Source organism: Melopsittacus undulatus, chromosome Z (genome assembly GCF_012275295.1).
Source record: "Melopsittacus undulatus isolate bMelUnd1 chromosome Z, bMelUnd1.mat.Z, whole genome shotgun sequence".
NCBI lineage: Eukaryota > Metazoa > Chordata > Aves > Psittaciformes > Psittaculidae > Melopsittacus > Melopsittacus undulatus.
The window spans coordinates 48126251-48149320 of NC_047557.1; the positions used below are offsets into that span (position 1 = coordinate 48126251).

At 38.3% G+C, this 23070-nt stretch overlaps 1 protein-coding gene across 2 annotated transcripts in view; it reads right to left on the reverse strand.

Moving 5' to 3' along the window:
* SPTLC1 (serine palmitoyltransferase long chain base subunit 1) overlaps positions 1 to 22858 on the reverse strand; it is a 34116-nt gene extending 11258 nt beyond the window's left edge. The window contains exons 1-9 of one of the 2 annotated variants that reach the window (XM_031054425.2): positions 22766 to 22854; positions 20734 to 20757; positions 19747 to 19854; positions 12907 to 13001; positions 9081 to 9174; positions 8542 to 8614; positions 4377 to 4509; positions 2566 to 2695; positions 789 to 878 (exon numbers count right to left, since the gene is read on the reverse strand). In XM_031054425.2, coding sequence (XP_030910285.1) covers positions 789 to 878; positions 2566 to 2695; positions 4377 to 4509; positions 8542 to 8614; positions 9081 to 9174; positions 12907 to 13001; positions 19747 to 19854; positions 20734 to 20757; positions 22766 to 22828 — 810 coding nt within the window. In that variant the 5' untranslated portion in view covers positions 22829 to 22854. Of the gene's footprint in view, positions 1 to 788; positions 879 to 2565; positions 2696 to 4376; positions 4510 to 8541; positions 8615 to 9080; positions 9175 to 12906; positions 13002 to 19746; positions 19855 to 20733; positions 20758 to 22765 lie in introns of both variants that reach the window. The other variant, XM_005154905.4, reaches the window with a different exon arrangement.
* Positions 22859 to 23070: the final 212 nt, after the last annotated feature.

Consider the following 23070-nt stretch of genomic DNA (forward strand, 5'->3'; position numbering starts at 1 on the left):
TATACATTTTTTTTTTCAAACTAGGCTATCAAGCACTTTCAAGACGATCAAAGAATTATAGAATAGTTAGTGTTGGAAAGGACCTTAAGATCATCTAGTTCCAACCCCCCTGCCATGGGCAGGGAGACCTCATACTAAAACCATGTCACCCACAGCTCTGCCCAACCTGGCCTTGAACACCACCAGGGATGGAGAATTCACAATTTCCCTGGGCAACCCATTCAAGTGCCTCATTGTCCTCACAGTAAAGAATTTCTTCCTTAAATCTAATCTGAACCTTGTTCTGTCATTACAGTCCCTAATGAAGAGTCTCTCTCCAACAACCCTATAGGCCTGCTTCAGATACTGGAAGGTTGCTATGAGGTCTCCATGCAGCCTTCTCTTCTCCAGGCTGAAGAGACCGAACTTTCTCAGCCTGTCTTCATATGGGAGATGCTTCAGCCCCTTTATCATCCTCATGTCTCCTCTGGAATTGCTTCAACAGCTTCATAGCAATTTTTCCGTTATCTACTAGAATATAGCCAGCACAAAATGCAGGTTCATTTGCAAGTCTCACTAGATATGCCATCAGGTATCCCACCAGAATCCCAATCCTGATCAGAAGTTTCAAAACAATGCAAGATTTGGGATCATAATTTCATTCACGAATGTTTGAGGAAACAAAAAGGTAAACAAAAAAATGCCTGCATGCAGAGCTTTTCACAGTAGGCTTAACTGCATGGAAATACTATTCCATTAGCCACATGTTTTCAAACATAGAGTTTAAAAGGCAAGCTGAAACCACTTACCAATTCTGGAAGAGGGCAAATGTCTCCTGTGTTCATATACAATCCTTCTACTACAATAAACCTTCGAGTTACACGGGCCTTACGAGGATTCTTGAGAAAAAGATATGGTTTCAGTTAAAATTAACTGTTACTAACATGAAAAGCACTGAAGATTTTTTGATAGGGAAGGTCAGGAATGACAAGGGAAGGAAGATACTGTCTCTTTTTCAAGTAAGCGTTTAGTTTAAACTTAGTATTTATCATTTGTAACAAAACTTGAAATGCCTCATTTGTCTGGTTTGTTTTGCAATAAAGTTTTTTTACTCTTGCAAGAGATTTATGATGTCTTGTTTTGCAACAGATCAGCATCAATTCATCTGAACTTTATGAATAAAACGCAAACAATACAACTATACAACAACTACTAACAAATCTTGGTTCCTATTATATTCATCATTAGCCTGACCATTTAGAAGGCTTTTCAACAAGTGCACCAGGATCCTCAATGCAGCACAAAGCTCTGTAGTAGCGCCTTCAGAAAGCGCAGTCCAAAAATATTCATAACATTCAAGTTACAATCTCCTTCTCTGATCTCCAGCCAGTGTAGGCTGTAAGAATATCCTGCACTGGTTTCTGTCTAAACTTCAGTGGTATGACTGGAGTTTAGTTTTTTAAAATGCTATTCCCCTGGCATTTACTTTAAACTTACTGATATCTTCTGATCAAGGATATTTTTATGCTTCTTACCTTTTTTTAGTTCTTGTAAAAAGATTCAGAGAACATCTATTTGACATTTCTGAGTGGCAGGCAAAAAAAACAGGCACAGTCCATTCCACAAGTTGAATGAACTCTAGTGGTAACATCTACTCCTCCTAGTCTTAGTTAAACACACACGGTCTATATTAAGCTCTGGCCACCAGCTTTATATTCACATTCAGCTAATTACAATAAGAAACCTTAACCATACAGCTAAATCAAAGCACTCTGCTCTAACAAATCAAATGTGTTACGCAAATTGCATCACTAGTCTGTCAGCCACATCTAAAAACTCACATAAAGAGTATCTGACAATATGTATTTTCCATGAAGGTATGTTAACTAGTATGTTGTCTATACATTTAATATTAATCAGATCCATTACTGATTTAGACTGATGTTAAGCTGACTGGCTTATAATTATGCAGTTTATCTACTTTACTTTTTGCATATTAGCATAGAATCAGCTTTCTTCCAATTGTCTGTTAATTTTACAGCATTCTGCAAGCAAAGCACATGGTGATGATTCTTTTAAAATTCATTATCTGCTTTCAGATGCCCTTTTGTACTACTGTCAGAATGAGAAGCTAGCCAAACTGACCCAAATGTTTTAAGAGAGAGAAAATCTTAAGAGTTGAGTGCAAGACAGGGGAAGAACTTAAGCCCGAGGAAAAAAAATAAAAAAGTAAAAGAAAAAAAATCATGTTGATTCTCTAAATAAAAGGGTTAGGACTAGCCACTTTTGTGTCGATTTTATAGTGTGGCGTTTGAACTGGTAATAGTATTTAACAGTATATCTGCACATAAAGATATTCCGCAACTGATCACTTCCATTGGATATGCAGACAAATGCAAATAAATAAATAATTTTTTTTAAAAAATCTATCTTATTTACATACCCAATATCAACTCCTCAATAGAGATTTATGAAAACCAAGTAACTGCCTACAAGCATTCCACCCATTGAATTACACAACTCAGCTCAAAAGTGAGGAGGTGCGTGGCACAAAAGAGTACAAATATTTCTTCAAAGGAATGGTACCTTTTGATCTTCAGTCTCTTGTTCTTTCAACAGTCGCTCAAGGTCAGCCATATCATTATGCTTAAATAATTTGATGTTACTACGAGATGCTTGTAATCCCTTCTGAATAGCAAAGCAAGCAGCTTCATCTCTGTAAATACAACAAGCCCTTTTAAGTTTGCACTTGGTTTAACAATTATTCAAAGAAAGCTGGCTATAAGGACTGTCCTGCTTTTGAGCAGATAGCTGTATTCAGCTGTAGTTAAAACTAGGTTTATTCATAGAATCACATTGAAGAATCATATTTTATTTACATTTTGAAAACTCATTTTCAAAACTTCTCAACCTAAGTACTACAGCCACTAAAAGCAAGCCAACAGTTTTGGTTTTTTTTAAGTGTACGCTGGTCCTTTTGTTTGTATGTGACAGCAGTCTACCTGGGCACAGCATTCCATGGATCAGCTACAATACCATGGTAATCATATCAGAAACAACTCACTCAATTTACTCTGGGTCTTAGAAAAAAGCGCAAAGATGTGCCTGTAACATTTATAGTGGTCCTCCACATACTGGAAAGCTGCTTTTTAGTATGCTTTGTGAATTACTCACTATTCAAAAAACTGCTATTTTTAAGTATTGAAAAGGTAAAACTCTTAAAATTATTTCACAACTGCTTAGATTTGAGTAATCTTTTAAAAATGGCAACTAAAGCAAACCTCCTGCACATGCTAAGTGCAGTATTCAACCAAGTTGCTTTTAAATATGGAGGGATCTTTTGTCACTGTGAAGCTGAAATTGTACACTGGCATCCTAGCAAAATCCTGGCCATTCACCTCTATAAAACTGATCTGGAAAATGCCCAAAGATGACCAAAAACTATGACAGAAGTTATGAAAGAACTTCTATAAGGAAGTCAAATAGGCTGCAAGCCTTACACTTGGAAAAAGAGAGCACTGAAAAAGATTTTGGCAGACAAACAGAAAATTACCAGTGTCTTGTGGCTTAATCCCAGCAGGCAGCTAAGCCGCACATAACCACTCACTCCCCCATGGATAGTATGCATCCGTTCAGTTTAAAAATCAAATGGATCAACTGAAATGAGTAGGTGTTATGTTCAAAACAGGTATTTCTATATGTCTTTTCATAAAATGTTCAAGGTAAACTGTGAAGATACATGTCATAAAGCACAATGAATATTAAAGATTTACAAAGGTACTGAAAGAATAGGAAGGCTTAAGAAAAATCCAGTTACTACCACTAAATCCAAACCCTCCTTTTTTGGCTCAGAAAGTTTTGAATATTGTTACATTGTTTCTCTTAGGTTTTTACTCTTCCATAGACAAATTCTGGCTGTAGTTCTCAGTGTCCAGCTACCACACTTTCTCATTCCTTAGTTTGACCCTGCACGGCCATTCTTTTGTTAAAATTTTCATATGTACCAATACTTACTGAACTAATCTGCTGCAAATATGAATGAGTGGAACAACTGTCCTGCAAGAATGGTTAAAAGCTAGCAGTAAACAGGACAGAAACCAAACAGTTCCTTGCAAGAAACCTTAGATATTAGACTTCTGTTAGTTCCTGCATGCACAAGTTTCTGGTTTTATTTTTTTCAGTTGAGTGCCCATGTCCACTTTTCCATGATAAAAACAGTAACTGATTTGATTCAGAGTATTTGGCAAAGAAGAATTATTGGAGCTTTGTACAGCAAAATACTTTGTCAAAACCAGCATTACTTTTTAAATAGTTAATACGATTAGCAATAATGAAAAAGAAAAATTTAAGGGAAAACTCATTAATCCGGAATTTCCCAAGTAGAAAATAATACTTACACAAACACAATGTCCCCTCTTTTTGAATATGCAGGAATAGCACTAGCAATTGTTGCAAATCCATAAGAGTATATAATAGCTTCCTCTGTCCTCATGAATTTTGCTAGTCGTTCCTCTAATTCCAAGTGCACATCTGAGTGAAAAATTGAAAATATCTGAGATAATTTACTTGCTTTCATATCAGAAAAATTACTTTTATATCAGGAAAATTATCATTGCTTTTCAGCAAACAGCTTTGAAGCAAACAGAATGTTTATTTGTAGGAAGAGTATTACATCAAGTAACTTCCCCAAAACCAGCTTCAGTTATTCCAGCCTTGAACTGAGAAGTAATCTGGTATTGATCAGAACATTTGGTAGATTTTAAAATATTTACATAATACGGTTCTTATGTTCTTATGCCATGGCAATTAAAATCTATTTAGGATTAGATCACAGGTGAATTATGCAGTGTTCCTGTACTGTGACTAGGGAGCACAGTTCCTACAGTCAGACAACAAATAGCCATGTAATTTATAGCAATTAATGAGGTCCTGTTGGCAGACTGTCAGTTCTTCCAAGCTGGTATTTCCACTGTATATAGCACAGCTATAATTATAACAGAAAACTACTCTTGTCAGGCTACAATCACATACCATCTCCTGAATGCATTTCAGCCAACTGAAAGGTCACCATCTGCATGCCAGGGATTACTCACGCTTAAGATAAATTGACACAATTAACACACACATTTTCCAAACTAAGTCAGTCATTGATCCATGTCAGAAACAAAACACCACTAAATCAAAAGATTAAGAAGGGCAATACCACAGAGCAAGTGGATTGTTCCTGCAGAAAGGTGACCACAGCATGGAGAATTCTGCAACTAAGCAAAATAACCTGTTAATTTAATCACATAGCTCTCTTGCCACTACCTGCTTCTGCTAGAAAATGTTAGCCAGAATGATGCCTTTTATCAAATGGAAATAACAAGACTAAAAGGCAAGTAGGGGTCCTTAGAATGTTGAAACATCATCATTGGCAAAACTACCTTCCTGGAGTTATTGAAAGTACACTGAAACTAAAATCAGACGAGGTAACATCAGTTAAAAATACAGATTCTTCAATAGCCTATGAAGCACAGTTATATCAGTGTTGCTATTTCTATCCAGGTACCAACAGCAAGGGTGCAGGAAGAAAGGGCTTTGTAAAAATCTTAACTTTGCTATACTCAAATGCCTAGCATAACCTTTCCCCAAAAAAGCACATCTACCCAATTCATGTATTTATATATTAAAACCAAAAGGTTATGTCTTCAAACTACAGTCTCCAATTACACTCAATAGCAATTCTATCCAGAGACTGCAAGCTATATATCTTCAACAATCCTTTCCTAAGGAACGGAAGCAAATTATTTGGTTTTCCACTAGTTTTAAATGGAAACAAAAAGTTTAATCACTTATTAGTTGAAAAGTTTCCTTTTGCTATCTATTGATATGTAATGGGGAAAAACGTTTTTTTTGCATGTAAAAGACCATGTATATCCTTTAATCGAAAATAAAAAAAAATAGATTTAAAAAAAAAAAAAGATGATGAGATCACTGCAGTTAAATGAAAAACTGAGTCTCACTGAACTTTACTCAGCAGCAACCAGCACTACAATGAGCAAAGACTAAGTAAAAACAGTAGGCAAATGAGATACTGTCAATAACAATCAGTTAACAAATATAATCAGATCTGTGTTATGCAAAAAAATTGCAAGCTTAGTAATTTTTGCCAAGGGCAAGAACATTTACATTCAGAATTGGCAAACAGCGTACACAAATTTGATACATCATTACATAAGGTAATGAATGCTTCATATAATTCTGAGGTTGAAAAGCTTAAGACAGTATTAAGCTTCACAGAATTAAAACTTCACTACCATTCCACTGTGAGAAAAACAGAGTACTATCTCACTCTCCTACTTTTTATTGCAGTGATTTGCTTTAGTCTGGTTACAACACTTGAGTTAGCTTAGCTTTAAGTGAAAGCTGAAAACACTACCTACAGTACATTTGCACAGAGGAAAATATGACTGGAACAGCTTTCTACATACTTAGGAAACCTTAACAAAGCTATTATTATCACAACTTTATGAATGGCAGTTCAGTATCCAACATGAGCTCACATGCAACTCCAAAGCAAGAAAGAAAACAAGAACCAAGATCAAACCTCACATCATCATTTAAATATTTTATCAGGTAGCCAGTCCCAGTCTTCACAGTAGTACTGAAATTGTAGCTGATAGGCAATCAACAATAGCCTTAAAAAAAACCCACTATCAAAACAGCAATACAATCCTCAGCTGTCATCATGGAGAAAATAACTTTAAAGATTCACTTACGTGTGAATATACTAGTATTTCAAGCTTATCATAGGATAAGGGCATGCTGTTTTCAAGTGATACAGCACAAAGCAAAAATGTCTTGGTAGGGACTTACTAAAGCTACAAAATCCCTTCAAACAGGCAGTGATATGAGGAATCAAGTCTCCATACAAAATAAATTGTAACATGGTATCTAATGTTTCCAAAGAAAGACATCTCTAATATTGATATATCAGCCCCTAAAAGGGGATAACTGAGTGACAACATTCGACAATTCTCAATTACAATCTCTATCGTTAAGAGGAAACTACATAGCTCTGAACACAACATAACTCATTTACTAGAGTCACAGCACATGAAAATTTGTGTGAAAAGTTTGAGGCATACAACATTACTGATGTAAGAAGTGCTTATCAGAGATGCATAATGCTGCAATACTCAAATGTTTAAACTCAAGGGAGAAGAGAATGACAGTTTGGGATCCAAGAACAGCAGGTGTTTGTCAATTTTCAACCAGTTCTACACTTGGAGAATTGCTTTCTTCACTAGTCATGTCATGCAGCAATACCAAAGATTATATGACCTTCTTTGTGAAATGCAGCTTTTACCTAAAAAAAAATCACAGCCAATGAAGGCAATGCAAAAGCTATACAGTTTGGATCTTAGGAGTAGAGCTCCAAAGGTGGCAGAAAACAACACAAAGAATCTCACACTTAACAGACAAGAAAATTTAACTGGTTGTTTTACATAATTATTAGAAAGAAGCAAAGTTTAATAAAACTTAAAATCAGCCTGGACTCGAAACGCAGGAGGCACTAGTCCACAAGTTTCTTTGAGCTTTTGGAGGAATTCCAACAGATCACTGTGAAACTGATCAGTTCCTAAAAGCTCTCTACCAATAAGGGTCAACAAAACCTACTTTAGAAATCAGTAATAGCTTTATAATAATGAACAATCTGCAAGATTGGTATCAAAGATTCAACTTCGTTCTGATATATAAACTTCTAACAAATCAAAACAGGTAGAGTTCCTGGTTGATCACTTAAAAGAGTAGCTTGACTGAGAAAAGTTCAAGTTACGTCTTGGTTTCAAGTCAAGGCTTTAGGAAGCTGTATCTGTGAAATCATTTGAGCACAAACACACTGTGAATTCCACCTCCTCTGGGAAGATCAGAAGGTCCACAAGATGATGAGATGATGGTTTTAGCCTACAACTGTGCAGCTATTCTTGTATTACTCTTTGGTTTCCATAAAGTATTTCAAAATACCAAATGCCTGTAAATAACCATTTCTAGAATCTGATATTTAACAACTTCTTAAAAGAATGAAAAAACCCTTAGTAACACCTGTTTGTGTCATAAAATCTCTTAATTACAACTTCAAAGTTATCAGCAAAGGAAAACTTCATTCTGACCACAGCATTAGCTAAACTTAATTAATAATCTTTATCATAGAAATCAGACTGCCCTCTTGTGGTTTACTTAGAAAATTATTAAATTACACTTAAATTCACCATGCATGATTAAATTCTAATATGTTTATTTTCTCTTTCTACTTTGGTGACCAGAACTAAAACAGATCATATTTAACTTCACAACTCTCCAAGATCAGCATTACAAAGAGTACGGAAACTCGTAAAATTAATAAGAAACAAAGCTACTAATAAAAACTACTAATCCTTAACAATTACAAGTAAAAAGTGTGTTAGAGGATAACTGCTATTCACAGCATTAGAAATTATTTGCTGCTTATATACAGGACTATTTTGACTGACTTACCAAACCAGTCTGAACACTGTCAGATGAGAGAAAGTTACTCACCAAAAGTACCATAGAATCCTCTAGGTCCACAAGTGCCAACACCATATTTCTTCAGAGATGCCTGAGCTGCAGTCTTTGAAAGAAAAAAATGATATGAGATACTTATTCCTACACTAAATTTCCAACTCTTCTGTACACTTCATATTGAGAATTTTATACCAATTATCATATATTTTATACTAATCATTATGTAATATGACATGCTTTACATAAAGTACAATGAACAGAATTCTATGAATTAATTTCACATCAAAACTACTTTAGACAAGTGTTTAAGCATGATCCATTGCATTCTAATTATTAAGGACATTAGATACTAATCTTACTTGATAACTGGTTACTGTGAAGAAAGAACAGATTAAATTTCAGTAAAAAGACAAACCTGACTAGCACAAAATTAAAGGGTATATGATGCCCCTTGCTGCTTTACAAGAATACTTCGTTGACAATGTTGGTGCTTTCTGAAGTCACTCTTAATTTCAAGATAACACACAAAGAAGAGGAATAATTGCACAAACAGAGTAACTGGAAGAACTCACCTTAACATTTTCATTATCCAAAAGTCCAAGAAAGTTAAATGATGCAAAGTTTATACATTCCTTGCCATTAACAGTGATTATATGGGTGGGAGGACTGAAAAAAAATTACAAACCTTTTGTTACAAACAGTTGCCATTTTCATGAACAGTCAAACAGTACACTAGTTTCATTTTTCAACAGTAAACAGCACAGCTTTGTCAAGACGCCCTCTTCACACTTCTTCCTTTGCAGCTGCCAATCAGTAATTAAGTTCAGTGCCAAGTCACAAATATACTACTATACTCAGCAAAAAATTATTCCTGTATTTAAATAAACCATAAACACCTTCCCGAGATGCTTAGTTTTGGGATTCAAAACTAATTTGGGAATCATCAAAAGATGATTACTTAAGATATATACTGAAAAGATATATTAAGATACAGAAAGCTTCTCCTTTAGAAGCAAAGTGGTATCTATTTTAAAGAAGAAAAACTACAAATAAAAAGGAAATTTAGTTCCTACTTAATTCCATGATAAAAATGAATTTAAAACAAACGTTTTTATCACAAAACAAACCCACAATACCAATCCTATACTGAACACAGATCCTTAAATACAGATACTAGCTGTAAGAAGACAAAAATATTGTCTTATCAAGTTTCATACTGTCATCTCAAGTTTCCAGTTCTGTTTAACCTGTAACAGTTTGAATAATTCATGTAATCAGGAAACACAAAGTCTGAAAACACACAATATTCACAAATGAACGAGTGCATGATACATATGAAGCAAGGGGCAGAGAAATTTTCTACCCCAAAAGATTATGATTTAGATAAGCAGTTATTAAAAATCTAAGATAAAAATAGCTATTACGGCAAGCATCTCATCTATCTTAAAAGCAGTTACATACTTCAATACTACAAAATTAAGTTTTACTAACTACTCAGTGTCAAGAAGTCTCAAAGGTAAGCCAAAGATAAAACTTCACATGTGCCCATTTCTGTATGTGTTGTCAAGTATTACAATTTACAGTCTATATTATTCCTCAAACTCAAAAATTTCAACAAGCTTTTCCCATGTGGAAACTAGCACTGAGCAGTTTTCGCAATCAAAATAAAACAGGGATGCTCAAATGTCTGTGCACAGCTGCTCCAAACTTGGTTGCTGACAGTATTTCAATAGGTATATTTGGTGTGCAAAGCAAGTAAACTCTAAAGTCCAAGATATACATTACAAATTAACAAAAACACTGAACTGCCTGAACTTCACCTAAAAAACCCTCAATGGTTTTAGCTCTGTTCACTTTAAAAATAAAACTCATCACTTTATCCAATCAATTGCAAAGCTTACAAAACTGCTTTGGAAAGCTTTCTACTAAAGGAGCACATTGCTGTGCATGTTCAACACTGCCATTCCATGACATTAAACTGACACAAGTTGAACCTGACCCCATATAGGAGCAATCCTGCATTACTGTAATGCATCTCCTGCACAGTAGTAACTGCTCATCAACAAGCTGTACCAAATGTTATTAAGTCCTATTACGTGAAACAACTACTTAGGCTTGTAAACATTCAGAAGAGCAGGACTATACCTATAGATTTTGGCGCATACCATAAAATCATAGCATGGTTCGGGTTGGAGGGACCTGAAGATCATCTAGTTCCAACCCCCCTGCCATGGGCAGGGACACCTCACACTAAACTATGTGCTCAGAACTCCATCCAACCTGGTCCTGAACACTACCAGGGATGAAGCATTTACTACTTCTTACAGGCAACCTGTTCCAGTGCCTCACCAACCTCACAGTAAAGAACTTCTTCCTTATATCTAACTTGAGCTTCCCTTGTTTAAGTCTGAATCCATTATCCCTTGACTTATCACTACAGTCCCTAATGAATAGTCCTTCCCAAGCATCCCTGTAGGCCCCCTTCAGATACTGGAAGGCTGCTATGAGGTCTCCACGCAGCCTTCTCTTCTCCAAGCTGAACAGACACAACTTTCTCACCCTGTCTTCATACAGGAGGTGCTCCAGCACCCTTATCCTTGTGGCCCTCCTCTCTGATGGAGCCCAGCAGCTCCATGTCCTTCTGTTGAGGACACCAGAAGTGCACACAGTGCTCCAAGTGGGGTCTCACAAGAGCAGAGGGGCAGGATCATCTTCGACCTGCTGGTCACGCTTCTTTTGATGCAGCCCAGGATATGGTTGTTTTCTGTGCTGTGAGTTCACACAGAAGCTGGCTCATGTTCAGTTTCTCATCAGCCAACAACCCCAAGTCCTTCTCTGCAGGGCTGCTCTGAATCACTTCTCCACCCAACCTGTAGCTCTGCCAGGGATTGTCTCATCAAGATGTAGGACCTTGCACTTTCTGAGGCAGTAAGAGAGAGCTGAGTCTCTTATTGCTAAAAATGAGAAGGTGCCCTCTCACAACAGTGCTGTCAGTTGTAGGAAAGCTCACATCTCCCTTAAGAAGGGGGGAAATTATGGCTTCATTTTCAAAGCAACAGCTAGGTTTATGCTTTCAGGTCTGCTTTGGGTGGTTACACAGTCACCAAGTAGGATGCTAGCTGTATTTACATCTGTAAGGGATGATGTAAGGTAGTCGCCATGTATGAGCAGTGGCTTACCACAAAAATGGAGTAAAACCTCCTTGAGTGGAAGACACTGCCCAAAACAAGACAAACCTGCTCCCAATTCGCAGGTACCCCAAAACAGCATCACCCCTGCTCACAAGAAATAGAACACCCTGAAATGGAACAAATCCCTCTGATAAGCACTGAGACTCTCTGAAAACAAAATAAATGCTGCTGGTGAGTACCTTGCAAAAAAACCCCAAGAGCTGGAAGGTGTCCCTGCCCATGGCAGGAGGGTTGGAATGAGATCATCTTTGATATCCCTTCTATGCCAAACTCTTTGTTCAGGGTTTTTTTAAACACACAACACTTTTTTTAAGTCCACAGTAGGGCTTGTTTCAAAATTCTGAACAACAAAGGATTATTCACATCACAGTTGATTAAAACAGGCATCTCTCTTCTGAGGCACACCTTTCTATGGTGATAGAACCATCAAAATGGAGTTCCCCCTGACAGCAAATAATTGTGCTCTGTCATTGAATTATTTTAAATTATTGGGTCACCAGAAGGATATTAAGAATGCTTATATTGTAAAAGTTACTGACATAAATCAGAAGCTTGTGAAAAAAAATTTAAAGCAATCTCCAAAGTATTGTGACTCTTGCCTAAGTCTTTATACATTTTAAAAGCCTTGTAACACACAAGGAATGCTGCACCGTAATTTCCTCACAAAGCAACTTAATCATCTCCACTTCTGATTGTCCAGAGAGGAACAACTTTTCATGAAGTGTCAAGTAGCTAGCTGCAAAATCAGTTTCTTCTGAAGCGAATTTGTGATGAGTGTTTTTCCTCCCCAGCCCCTACCCAGAAAGTGGTAACCACTTTTGGACATCTAAGTCTACATATTCAGAAAAAAAATAAATAAATTATTAACACACAATACAGACCCACAATGAAGACAAAGTGTTCCTCACTCCACCCTCAATAAAAAAAACACAACCCAACCAACAAACAAACAAACAAAAAAAAACCCCAAGCCAAACATAAACCCTAACATTTAAAGTAAGAAATATTTTCTTAATAAGATAGTCTTGATAATGTTGCAAAATCAAGCACCTCTTCAGTGGCAAATTCATTCTGCTATCTAAAAATGGAGCTCATTTATGAAAGGATTTAAAAATATGGAAATGCTTACTAAGAAATACGCTTAAAAATATGGATGTTAAGTATTTGAATTGAAATAAAAACCAGAATTTATTTTGGTTACATTTACCCTGAAACAATGTTGTAGTTGAGAGCTGGGTGATCTTTTGGCACAGGAGGTACAAGAGGCTCTGGCTGCCATTCTTCAATCAACTCTTCTTTTTCCTGAACAGGAGAAAAGGAATACTTCTCAGAAAGATTCCCATGAGAAAAGACATCGTGCACTAATAAACAGCTGGTAATAGTTGTATCAGAAATTATGTATTCTAATGTGTCACCTTTCTGAGATACTAAGAATTGATACTCTCTCAGTATGTTCAGCTGAGGGGCTCCCAATTCTTCAAAAGGAGGGAGATATAAAGAAAGCCCAGCTGTGCCTGTGCATTACAGATCTCATCATATGATAATCAAGAGAAGATATACTAGCTTGTTATTCCTGCCAAATTTTAATCAATACTGTTTCATTCAATCTAGTATTACAAAATCTCTAAAGTTTATGTAACTGAATACAAAGTACATAATAAGTGAATATAAATGGCTTCACTTTATATTTTCAAGCCTTCAACAGTGCTGTTTAAGCAAGTGTGGCATTAAAACACTTAGCAAATTAATACATACATGACCAGGACACAGTGCAGAAAAACTGCCAAATGCTCAAGAAATGGTAATAAGAGCTTCTAAATCACACACCCTTCTCCTAACCACAGGGAAATACTGAATGCGCATTTATTTTTAAAGTGCTTTAACTATTTGGAAAACCTCAGTTAGACTAATTTTCCAAAGGACATGCAGTAGACCAGCTTAACAGGTGCACTAGATTAGTTTCACATAAATTAGCAACCACTCAGGCAAATCATCAAAATCATCCTTCATACCATGAAAGCAGAACTTTCTTGAAGCATTATTTACTAGCACAGCAAAACACACCTGCTAACATATTTGTAGACACACTAACTTTGAATGCTATAGCTACACACAGTTTATGTTTCTCTATTATTTAAAAAAGCAGTAGAATATAAGGCTACTTATTTCAATATTAAAAATAGAAATTCTGAAATGAATTTTCAAAAACACCACAGCAATACCTTTTTCCTTTTTTTTTTTCAAATACACTTTTCAAAGCCTCTAACAAAACCAAATTAAGATACAGACAAAGTCAAAAAGAAATTACATACAACACAGTTTGTCTTCTGCATTTTCACCAGTTTCCTTCTACCAAACAGATTAATAACTTCATTCCTAGGTAATTCCAGAATACTAATTAATATTCCAGGAGCTCCACAAGGGTCTATTTCAAAACACAAATGGAAATTTTAATAGCTGTCTATTTCAGAAAGATCCTTCTTACGTGAGCATAATCATTTGTGTTTCTAATATTTTGCAAATGTAGTTTAAATACCTTTTTATTTAACTTTCCTATGTTAGATTTCTTACTGAAATGAAACCCATGTGGCTTATGTTTTCAAGGAAATAAAATGACGTTAATATGCGCAACAGAACTGAGCATACTCAGCATTTTGAAGTGGCTACATTAATATTAGAAAAAGTGCTTAGTTTCTTTAATCACCATAGGACAGACCCCATCTGGAGCCTTGCACACAGTTATCTATGCACTGAAATGATGTACCACAGATAAAGGAAAGCATTAAAGTAGGGGAGTAATTCACCCTGTACTAGGGCTACCCAAAGCATGGCAGCTGAATTTAATGCTTCAATTAAAAAAAATCCAAATAGGTAACTCGGTACCAGATAACAAACAGTAATAAATACTATCAACTATTATTAATTACTACATTCTCTTTTCAGACCTAGTGTTTGACATGACCCAGCAAATACCTCAAGAACCCTATGGGAGAAAACTACCAGAAGATATAACCTAATGACAATTAACTTGCGAAAACAGTACCAAAATGGTGTAAAAGCATTACCCAAGTTCAGGTTAATCTCAAGAGTAGAACCACAACCCTGTATGCTGAACTCCATTAATCCAAGACAGAGTGGCAGTTCCATCCTCATCTCAGAACAGGTACTAGTGTGCATCTCTATACTGTCCTGCTATTTGGAAAATAATACCAGACAATTTAAAACTAAACATGTTGACTAACAGTACTGCAAACCAGGAGCTGCTACAGTTCAGTGCTCTCAACCACAAACACACTTCTGTTCCTTGTTTAGGTATTGGTAGTTACAAAAGTATACAATAACCTTGTTCAGAAAAATTACCCAGATGAAAACTAACTCAGCAAAAGCAGAATGGATGTATAGCTGAACTAGGTCCTACAGTAAAGTAGTCCCAACCTAGATTGGTTGATGCTACCAGTAAGCCATGTCTTGAATTACAGTTGCCCAGGGTTCAAAGAGACTTCTGAAAAACCAGAAAGCAGGACGTATGTATGCTCATGCAGCCTTCACTCTGCTTGTGTAACAGCTGGTGTCAAAAGGCCCTAAAGTACTGATGTATGGAGTAGCTTGTATTACCAGTTTTGTGTTCATTTTAGAGCACAAGAGCTGGGGGTTTTGTTGGTTTGGGAAGCCTTCGAGTTATTTCGTTTGGGGGATTTTTTGGGAGGATGCTGACGTTTTTTGTTGGTTGGTTGTTTTGGTTGTTGCTGTCTATTTAGTAAGGAAGCAGAACAGATCAGGTGAGAAGTGGTACAGCCTGTCAGTTCTGGACAAATAAGAAAGGCATTAAATGATGTCAAATGCCTAAAGGGAAAGAACTTAGGAAGCAAAGTGTTTCTTCTATTTAAGACTTGAAGACAGAGTATTTGAACAGCTTTTATACCATATGGTTCAAAGGCAGAGCATTCAACATAACATACCTATTCTTCAGAGAAGACAGAACTGAAGCTCTGCAAGCACATACTTAGATTTTTCATTTAAGTCTAATTTTTGAACTAAGAGTAAAAAGAAATATCACCAAGCAGCTTAGGAACTGACACACAAATTCAATTAAAATCTTCCTGTGTGCAATCCAGCAGAAAGAAAACCAGTATTTATAGGACACCATAACTAAAATAAATTAGCATAATACAACTGAAGTCAAAATCTGTAAACATGAAGATAATGAGCAAGTCATAATTTGTACTTCTCTTCCCCACTTAAAATAAGTTGCAAGAAGTTTCCAATTTTCCGTTTGAAATGTCTGCAACACACAAACTAACTGCATAGGTGACAAACCACAGATGAGATGTGGCAGTACCCTGATTTTTTTTTCTCAACACAGAATAAAAAATATAGGAGAAGACTAATCTTTGTTTCAAGCAATGTTGTATCACTAATTCTAGATCATGTTCATTCACATCCATTACTCTGCATTCTGCTTTATGACAGATGTAGCAATATAAACAACAAACAACTGCATCTTCATGCCTTGGCTCTTTCGACAGGTACTTAGGACAGTAGTCTAAGAAAGGCTTCTGTGACAGTTCTTTCATTATGGTGGGGGACTGGAAATATTGGTGATTAAAATTAGTACTAATCTCAATCTAAAACTGCCATCCACACTGCAGATGTGACAGTCCACACCCCCTTTATTCACCAAATATTTCAGTAGGCTGGCCTGTCCTGCTGACTTTTCAGGGTAAATGTGACCATCTCCCTTTGACCAAAGGGCCAGAGCAGAAGCAGCCTTTTGTACACTGACCCTACATTTGTAACAGCACTTTAATCTTTTTCCTTCTAATTACCCACCAGATTGTATTAATAGTCAATACTCTGGGAAATATAAAATGTTTATATGTACATTTAACAATTGTAAGATACACACTTAATACAATTGTGCATCTATATAAATATTTAAAATGTGTTTAGCTAAATACACACACATATATATTTAAATAAAATGAATTTGGGGGGTTGTATTTCATTTTTTGTTATTTGTACTTTTTAAACAGCAGATACCTTGGATAACAGAAATATTTGGATATAAACACATCTAACCCAAATTACTAAAATCAATTGCTTTGTTCACCCTGGTTTTTAAGAAAAGGTAGCAATTATATTCATGAAAACAGTTCTGTTTTCAAACACAGTCATGCATGCATGTATTTCATGATCCAGAAGTTAGCATTTTTTTAATCTGCTGGTTCTCAAATAATGGGTCTTTAATTTCATGGTATTTACAGAATCATGTATCAGCATGGCATAAATAGGCACAAACTGTGGGCTTGAGTTTTCAAACTATGCTAATACTTCAGAGAATCTTCACCTACACAGGGAGTCTTTGCTCAAAATGACTGAAAACCTTTGCAAGAACAGACTACACCTGCTTTCCCCTGTAGAACAACACTGAATGAATGCTGTTCCTGCAAGAGAAAACAATTGTCGCCTACAGTATTTCTTAGTCACATTTGTCTCTGACAGGAACTTTCCTTCCTCCTAATACCACTCTAATAAAACAGTTCTCATGCTAATCTGCAGTGAAAATTCTAAAACCAAAGAAAACAACTATTCCTCCCACCTACAAATGCTAAGACATGGCTCGTAGTAGGACTTCAGCTATTTTGAGATAAAAGCTCAGTAACATTTACTATATGCAGAGTGAAAAGCACTTACATTGGAAGGGCTCTCTCACACAAATAGTTGTTGGCTTGAGAATGAGCCTGTAGATACATGATGTCATGCAATCACCCACAGCCTGCTCCAGTTCTCAGTTGCACTTTGCCACTTGCCTATAGATTTTATTTTGGCCTAAAAGCCCACAAGAACTTCTACGTCCAGAATCTTGTCTGGCCACAGACTTACCTGTACTTCCCAAAATCCCAACCATAGGAACTTACAGACAGGTTAACTTTTCAGTTAATGATTTGGCAGATTTCATTATTTTGCAATAGAACCAATTGTACTGCCTACAAACATTGCTGTTAAGGGATGACACAGCCAGTTAAAAGATGATTCCTGCACTAGATTTCATAGTTCTCTTGCTACATGTTTGACTAAACCCAGAAGCCACCTTTGGGGCAGATTTCTTCACTGTTGTAGAAGTGTGACTCCTAAGTACACTAAGCTGCACAATGTATCATCTACCTCTGCTTTCCCAGGACAGCCTAGGCATGACGTATCACATTAAAATGACTGTGCATTAGTGGTATTCCTCTGTAGTATTTATTATGCTGATACCCAAGTATCATTACAAGAGTGGCTGACATAAAGATAACCTGAGCTCCACCTCCTGAACTGGCCTATCTCCAGTGCCTGTACCAGAGCAACCTAGAATTCCTTTCTGCTGTGGCGAAGACTGAACGACACAGCATGAATCAAACTAGAACCAACCAGAAGGCAAATCAGCAGCCTCCTTGCTGAACAACTGGCATGTTACTACATGCAGCTCAACACACACACAGAAGCCTGGCTGTGTGGGATACCATACTGTATTAACAGCCTGTACTGGGTTTGGCTGGAATAGTGTTACTTTTTTTTTTCTTAGCAACTCATATAGCACTGTGTTTCAGGTCTGTGACCAAACAACCCTGATAACATGCTAATATAGATTAACACACTGAACGGTGCACAGTGTTCAGGTCTTCTGTGTCTCACTCTGCCCCCACAGTGAAGAGACTGGGGGATGCACAAGAGGCTGGGAGGGGGCACAGCTAGGCAGATGACTCAAACTAACCAAACAGGTATTCCATACCATACAAACTCACGCTCAGCAATAAAAGGGAAAAGAGGAGGTTTAGGGAAGTCAGCCTTCTTTCGCTCGGCAACTGGCTGGGTATTTGTCCACCCATGGGATGTGGTGAGCAATTGCTTTAGCATCACTTGTCTTCTTTCTCTCCTCTTCCATTTCTCCTTTGCTTATTGAACAATCTTATCTTCACTCACAACTTTTTTTTGCCTTTACTCTTCCTCTCCTCTTTGCCTGTCCCATGGGTGTAGAAGAGACAGTGGGCAAGCAGCTGCATGGTGCTTAGCTGTCTGCTTGGGATAAACCCACAACACGGACCAGTATCAACTATCTGTAAATTTTTAGTGAAGATTCAGGTGCATTGTTAGTTTTTGTCATTTTTTTTTGTTTGCGTGTTATTTTTCTTTCTCCCCACACAGCTATTTCCTTACACAAAATAAAAAAGCTCTTCTCCCAGCTGTCTCCTACACTGTAGAGTAAAATATGGGATTACTCCAAACCTCTGATGTGTCAGTCTGCTTAAGTCCACCAACTGTAAAAGTCTTATTCACACTTTCACTTTGGTGTTGTATTTATGGTTACTTTCAATAAACTATCTGCAGATAAGACAGACTCTTCCAAATAGAGCTCCTCCTAAGGAAAACACTGCTTCCATCTTCATCTTTAGCTGAGAAAAGTAAGCATGTCCCTGTTCATGTCCTTTTTATTTTCACATTCAGAGAGTGCATCCCATAATACTTTAAATATATCCAATAGCATCCTCTGACATTATACAGCATGCACAATTACAGACAATATCTCTGACAAAATAGTCCAGGGAGATCTCCAAACCAAACTCTATTCATTCCTGATAGTCTCCAGCCAGAAGTCAGGAAGAAATACCAGTCAATGGCATTGCAAAAAAAGAAAACTGCTAATAAACGAAAAAGTTTTTTGGATCCCACTTACCATCGTAAATTCTCAGTTTCATTACTCAAATGAAATAGCTTTCATTTTTAAAGCAAAGCCATTCATTAAGAAGAGCTAACATCAGTTTTTCACAGCTTAGCAGTTACGTTCACATCAGTTCTTTTGTATTTCTCAAGATTCCCAAACACAATCCTATGTTAAAAGCATGAACTGAAATGTTTAAGCAATAAGTAGTTTCTTATACCAAAGCAAGCTTATCCTCTGATATCCTAACAAAAAAACAGCACATTTTGTGATGCAGCAGGGGTTCAACAGCCAAATGTATTGACAGCTATAGAATATTTCTCTAAGAAAAGTGTTTTTTCATTATACCTTAGGTGTTAAATCAGATCTCTCTTGAAGCTTGTATGTCTTGGAGAAAAGAAGTCTGATTATCCATAGAATCAGAATTCCTTCTAAAATGAGATGGTAAGTAGGAGCCTGAAAATAGAAAGCATAAAAATAAGTCTACAAAGAATTCTATCTGAATCAATGTGACACTATGCAACAGTTTTGGCTCTACTAGCAGACTCAGAAAAAAAACCAAAGGTGATCAACTGGCATGTGTTTCTAAACCAGCAAAAGCTATATGAAAATGGACTACCTTGCAACTAGTACTTGTAGCTGTTAACTTGAGTTTCAATGGATTTATTCTGTTGTTAATAAACAAGGCACACTAAATTGATAGGTGGCTTCAGTTCCACACATGCACACAACTGAATACTGGGAATAAAGGCAGTACAGGTTGCACAAGTATCTGTGAAAGCAAAAAGGTTTCACAACGAGCAGGAGTCTCCTGAAGAGCTTGAAGGTGCGTGTCATCTATATACACCCACTTCAAGCCTACATTCTTACGACTCATAGTCCACCAGCTGCACAGCTATAATTATTTTAAAACAAACCTAATCCTGTCTGCATAGCCCATTTTGGTCTATGGCCTGTTTCACAGGCACTTTGAGCAGGTATAACCCAACTCAGTAACCAGAAGCAGTTTTACTTCTGTGTCATCTACCCTCTACATGGACACAAGACTGAGGAACATATACAGCAAACCAGCACAGAGAGCTGAGCCAACTTAAAGTCAGCCTCTTTAGGTGCTTGGAGGGAGGAAAGTCAGTTTCCTCTGGCAGCACAGCTAGTCTGAAGTAGATGTGGAGTTACAGCATCAGCACTTGCCATGTAATTTTAATGATGGGTTAAGTTATTCCAACTCAGAAAAGCTCCTGTCTACACTTTGGATATCTACTACTTTTAAAAAACTGAAAACACACACACACTAGTGTACTTCCTCTTCAACTCAATAGAAGAGCTCCCACTCACCAGCATTCTCAGGTAGGATCTGACCTGCCAACAAAGGAAGTGGAATGAACCACACATTCAAAAACTAAGGGAAATTGAACACAAGTTTTTGAAACCATTAAGGAGTTCTATGACATATCAAACTAAAAAAAAAAAAAATATCATTTGCAGAGTACATTTCAGCTCACCAAGCATATTAACAATAGACATATATAACATAGAATCATAGAATGGTATGGGTTGGAAAGGGCCTTAAGATCATTTGTATCCTGGACTGCATCAAAAGAAGCGTGACCAGCAGGTTAAAGGAGGTGATCCTGCCCCTCTCCTGCTCTCATGAGACCTCACTTGGAGCACTGTGTGCACTTCTGGTGTTCTCAACACAATAAGGACATGGAACTGTTGGAACAAGTCCAGAGAAGGGCCATGAGGATGATCAGGGGACCGGAGCACCTCCTGTATTAAGACAGGCTAAGAAAGTCGGGTCTGTTCAGCCCGGAGAAGAGAAGGCTGCATGGAGACCTCATAGCAGCCTTTCAGTATCTGAAGGGGGCCTATAAGGATGCTGGGGAGGGACTATTCATCAGGGACTGTAGCGACAGGACAAGGGGTAGAGAGTTTAAACTTAAACAGTGGAGATTCAGGTTAGATATAAGGAAGAAGTTCTTTACTGTGAAGGTGGTGCGGCACTGGAACAGGTTGCCCATAAGAAGTAGTAAATGCTCCGTCCTTGGCAATATCCAGTGCTAGGCTGGACAGAGCCTTGGATGACATGGTTTAGTGTGAGGTGCCCCTGCCCATGGCAGGGGGGTTGGAATTAGATGATCTTAAGTCCTTTCCAACCCTAACTATTCTATGATCTATCATTTAGTTCCAACCCCCTGCCATGGGCAGGGATGCCTCACACTCTACCATATCACTCAAGGCTCTGTCCAACCTGGCATATACCATGGCATCTAAAGAATATACAGTATAGTAGCAGTAGGAGTCCACACAAACTACTTGCCCCTCCTTTTCAGTGTCTACAGTTTTTCTCAATTCAGCAGTTTAGACTGTGCTAAGCACTTCTGCGTTTGTACTGCAAACTGCAGTATAAGTTCTTCGAAATGTACCAACCTTTCCCAAAGAAAAGGAGGGAAGCAGACTGTTTATACAAGAACACAGCCTATCATCAGGTCATTATTTTTAATGTCATGAAACAAAGCCTGGATACAAACTTTTCTTTCCTTCCCTGTGAGGTTGGTGAGACACTGGCACAGGTTGCCCAGGGAAGCTGTGGCTCCCCCATCCCTCGCAGTGTTCAAGGCCAGGCTGAATGGATCTTTGAGCACCCTGGCCTAGTGGAAGGTGTCCCTGCCCATGCCAGGGGTGTGGAACTATATGACCTGTAAGTTTCCTTCCAACCCAAACCACTCTATGATTCTATGAAACATGTCATGCTGATCCCCTCCAAGAGACAACCTAAGCACAAACATTTAAAAGTAGTTTCCTACTTTTCTAAATAACACTTAAAAGTCACAAGCCCTGATCTTACTATATTCACAGTGAATCTTATTAAGGCTTTATGCTGTGATATACACCTTAAATGTAGCTCTACAAACGAGAAAAACATAACATCTATTTTTCTCAATATACAAGTACGCTGCACACACATATATTCACTATTTTGCCCGTGCAGCCCCATAGACGCGGAAGTGATGCCCAGCCAGCTCCCGGCTCAGTGCAGCGAGGCACGGCACCACCCCTAGAGCCTCCATCCGACACAGCGCCAACCCCACCGGTTACCGGACCCGCGGTAGGTCCGGCTCTACATCCTGCTCCCAGCATCCGAAACCAGCGGCCCAGGGACAGGGCGCACTCACACGCAGCGCCCAAGCTCTGACAGCCACTAAGCGACTGAGGGCCCCGTCCTCCGGGAGGCGGCGGCGACACCCCTTCACGCCATCCTATCTCGGAGGCGAGTGCCTGCCAGTTTCCCGAGCCGGGGAGCCCCTTCCCCGGCCGCCCGCGCCGCCGATCGGACAGCACCTCGGTCCCGCGCCCCACGCCGCACCTCGTAGAAGGCCTGCACCATCTCCACTAACACCCACTGCTGCCCCACGCCAGCTGCCGCCATAGCCGCGATCCCTACTTCCGCCTTCTCCGCCCACCGGGCGTTGGCGCTGCCGTACGCCGGCGTCAGGGGCGGAGGGGCAAGGCCATAGCAGCGGGAGAGCGCCCCCTCCGGCGCGGCGGGACCGGGACAGGCGGTGGAAGGGCCTGGAAGCGGCCGGCCAGGGAAGGGGCTGGGGATGTGGTTGGGTCGCGGCCGGGCACCTCCGAGGCCCTGACGGCGGCCCGTGGTGATGGGTTGCGAAC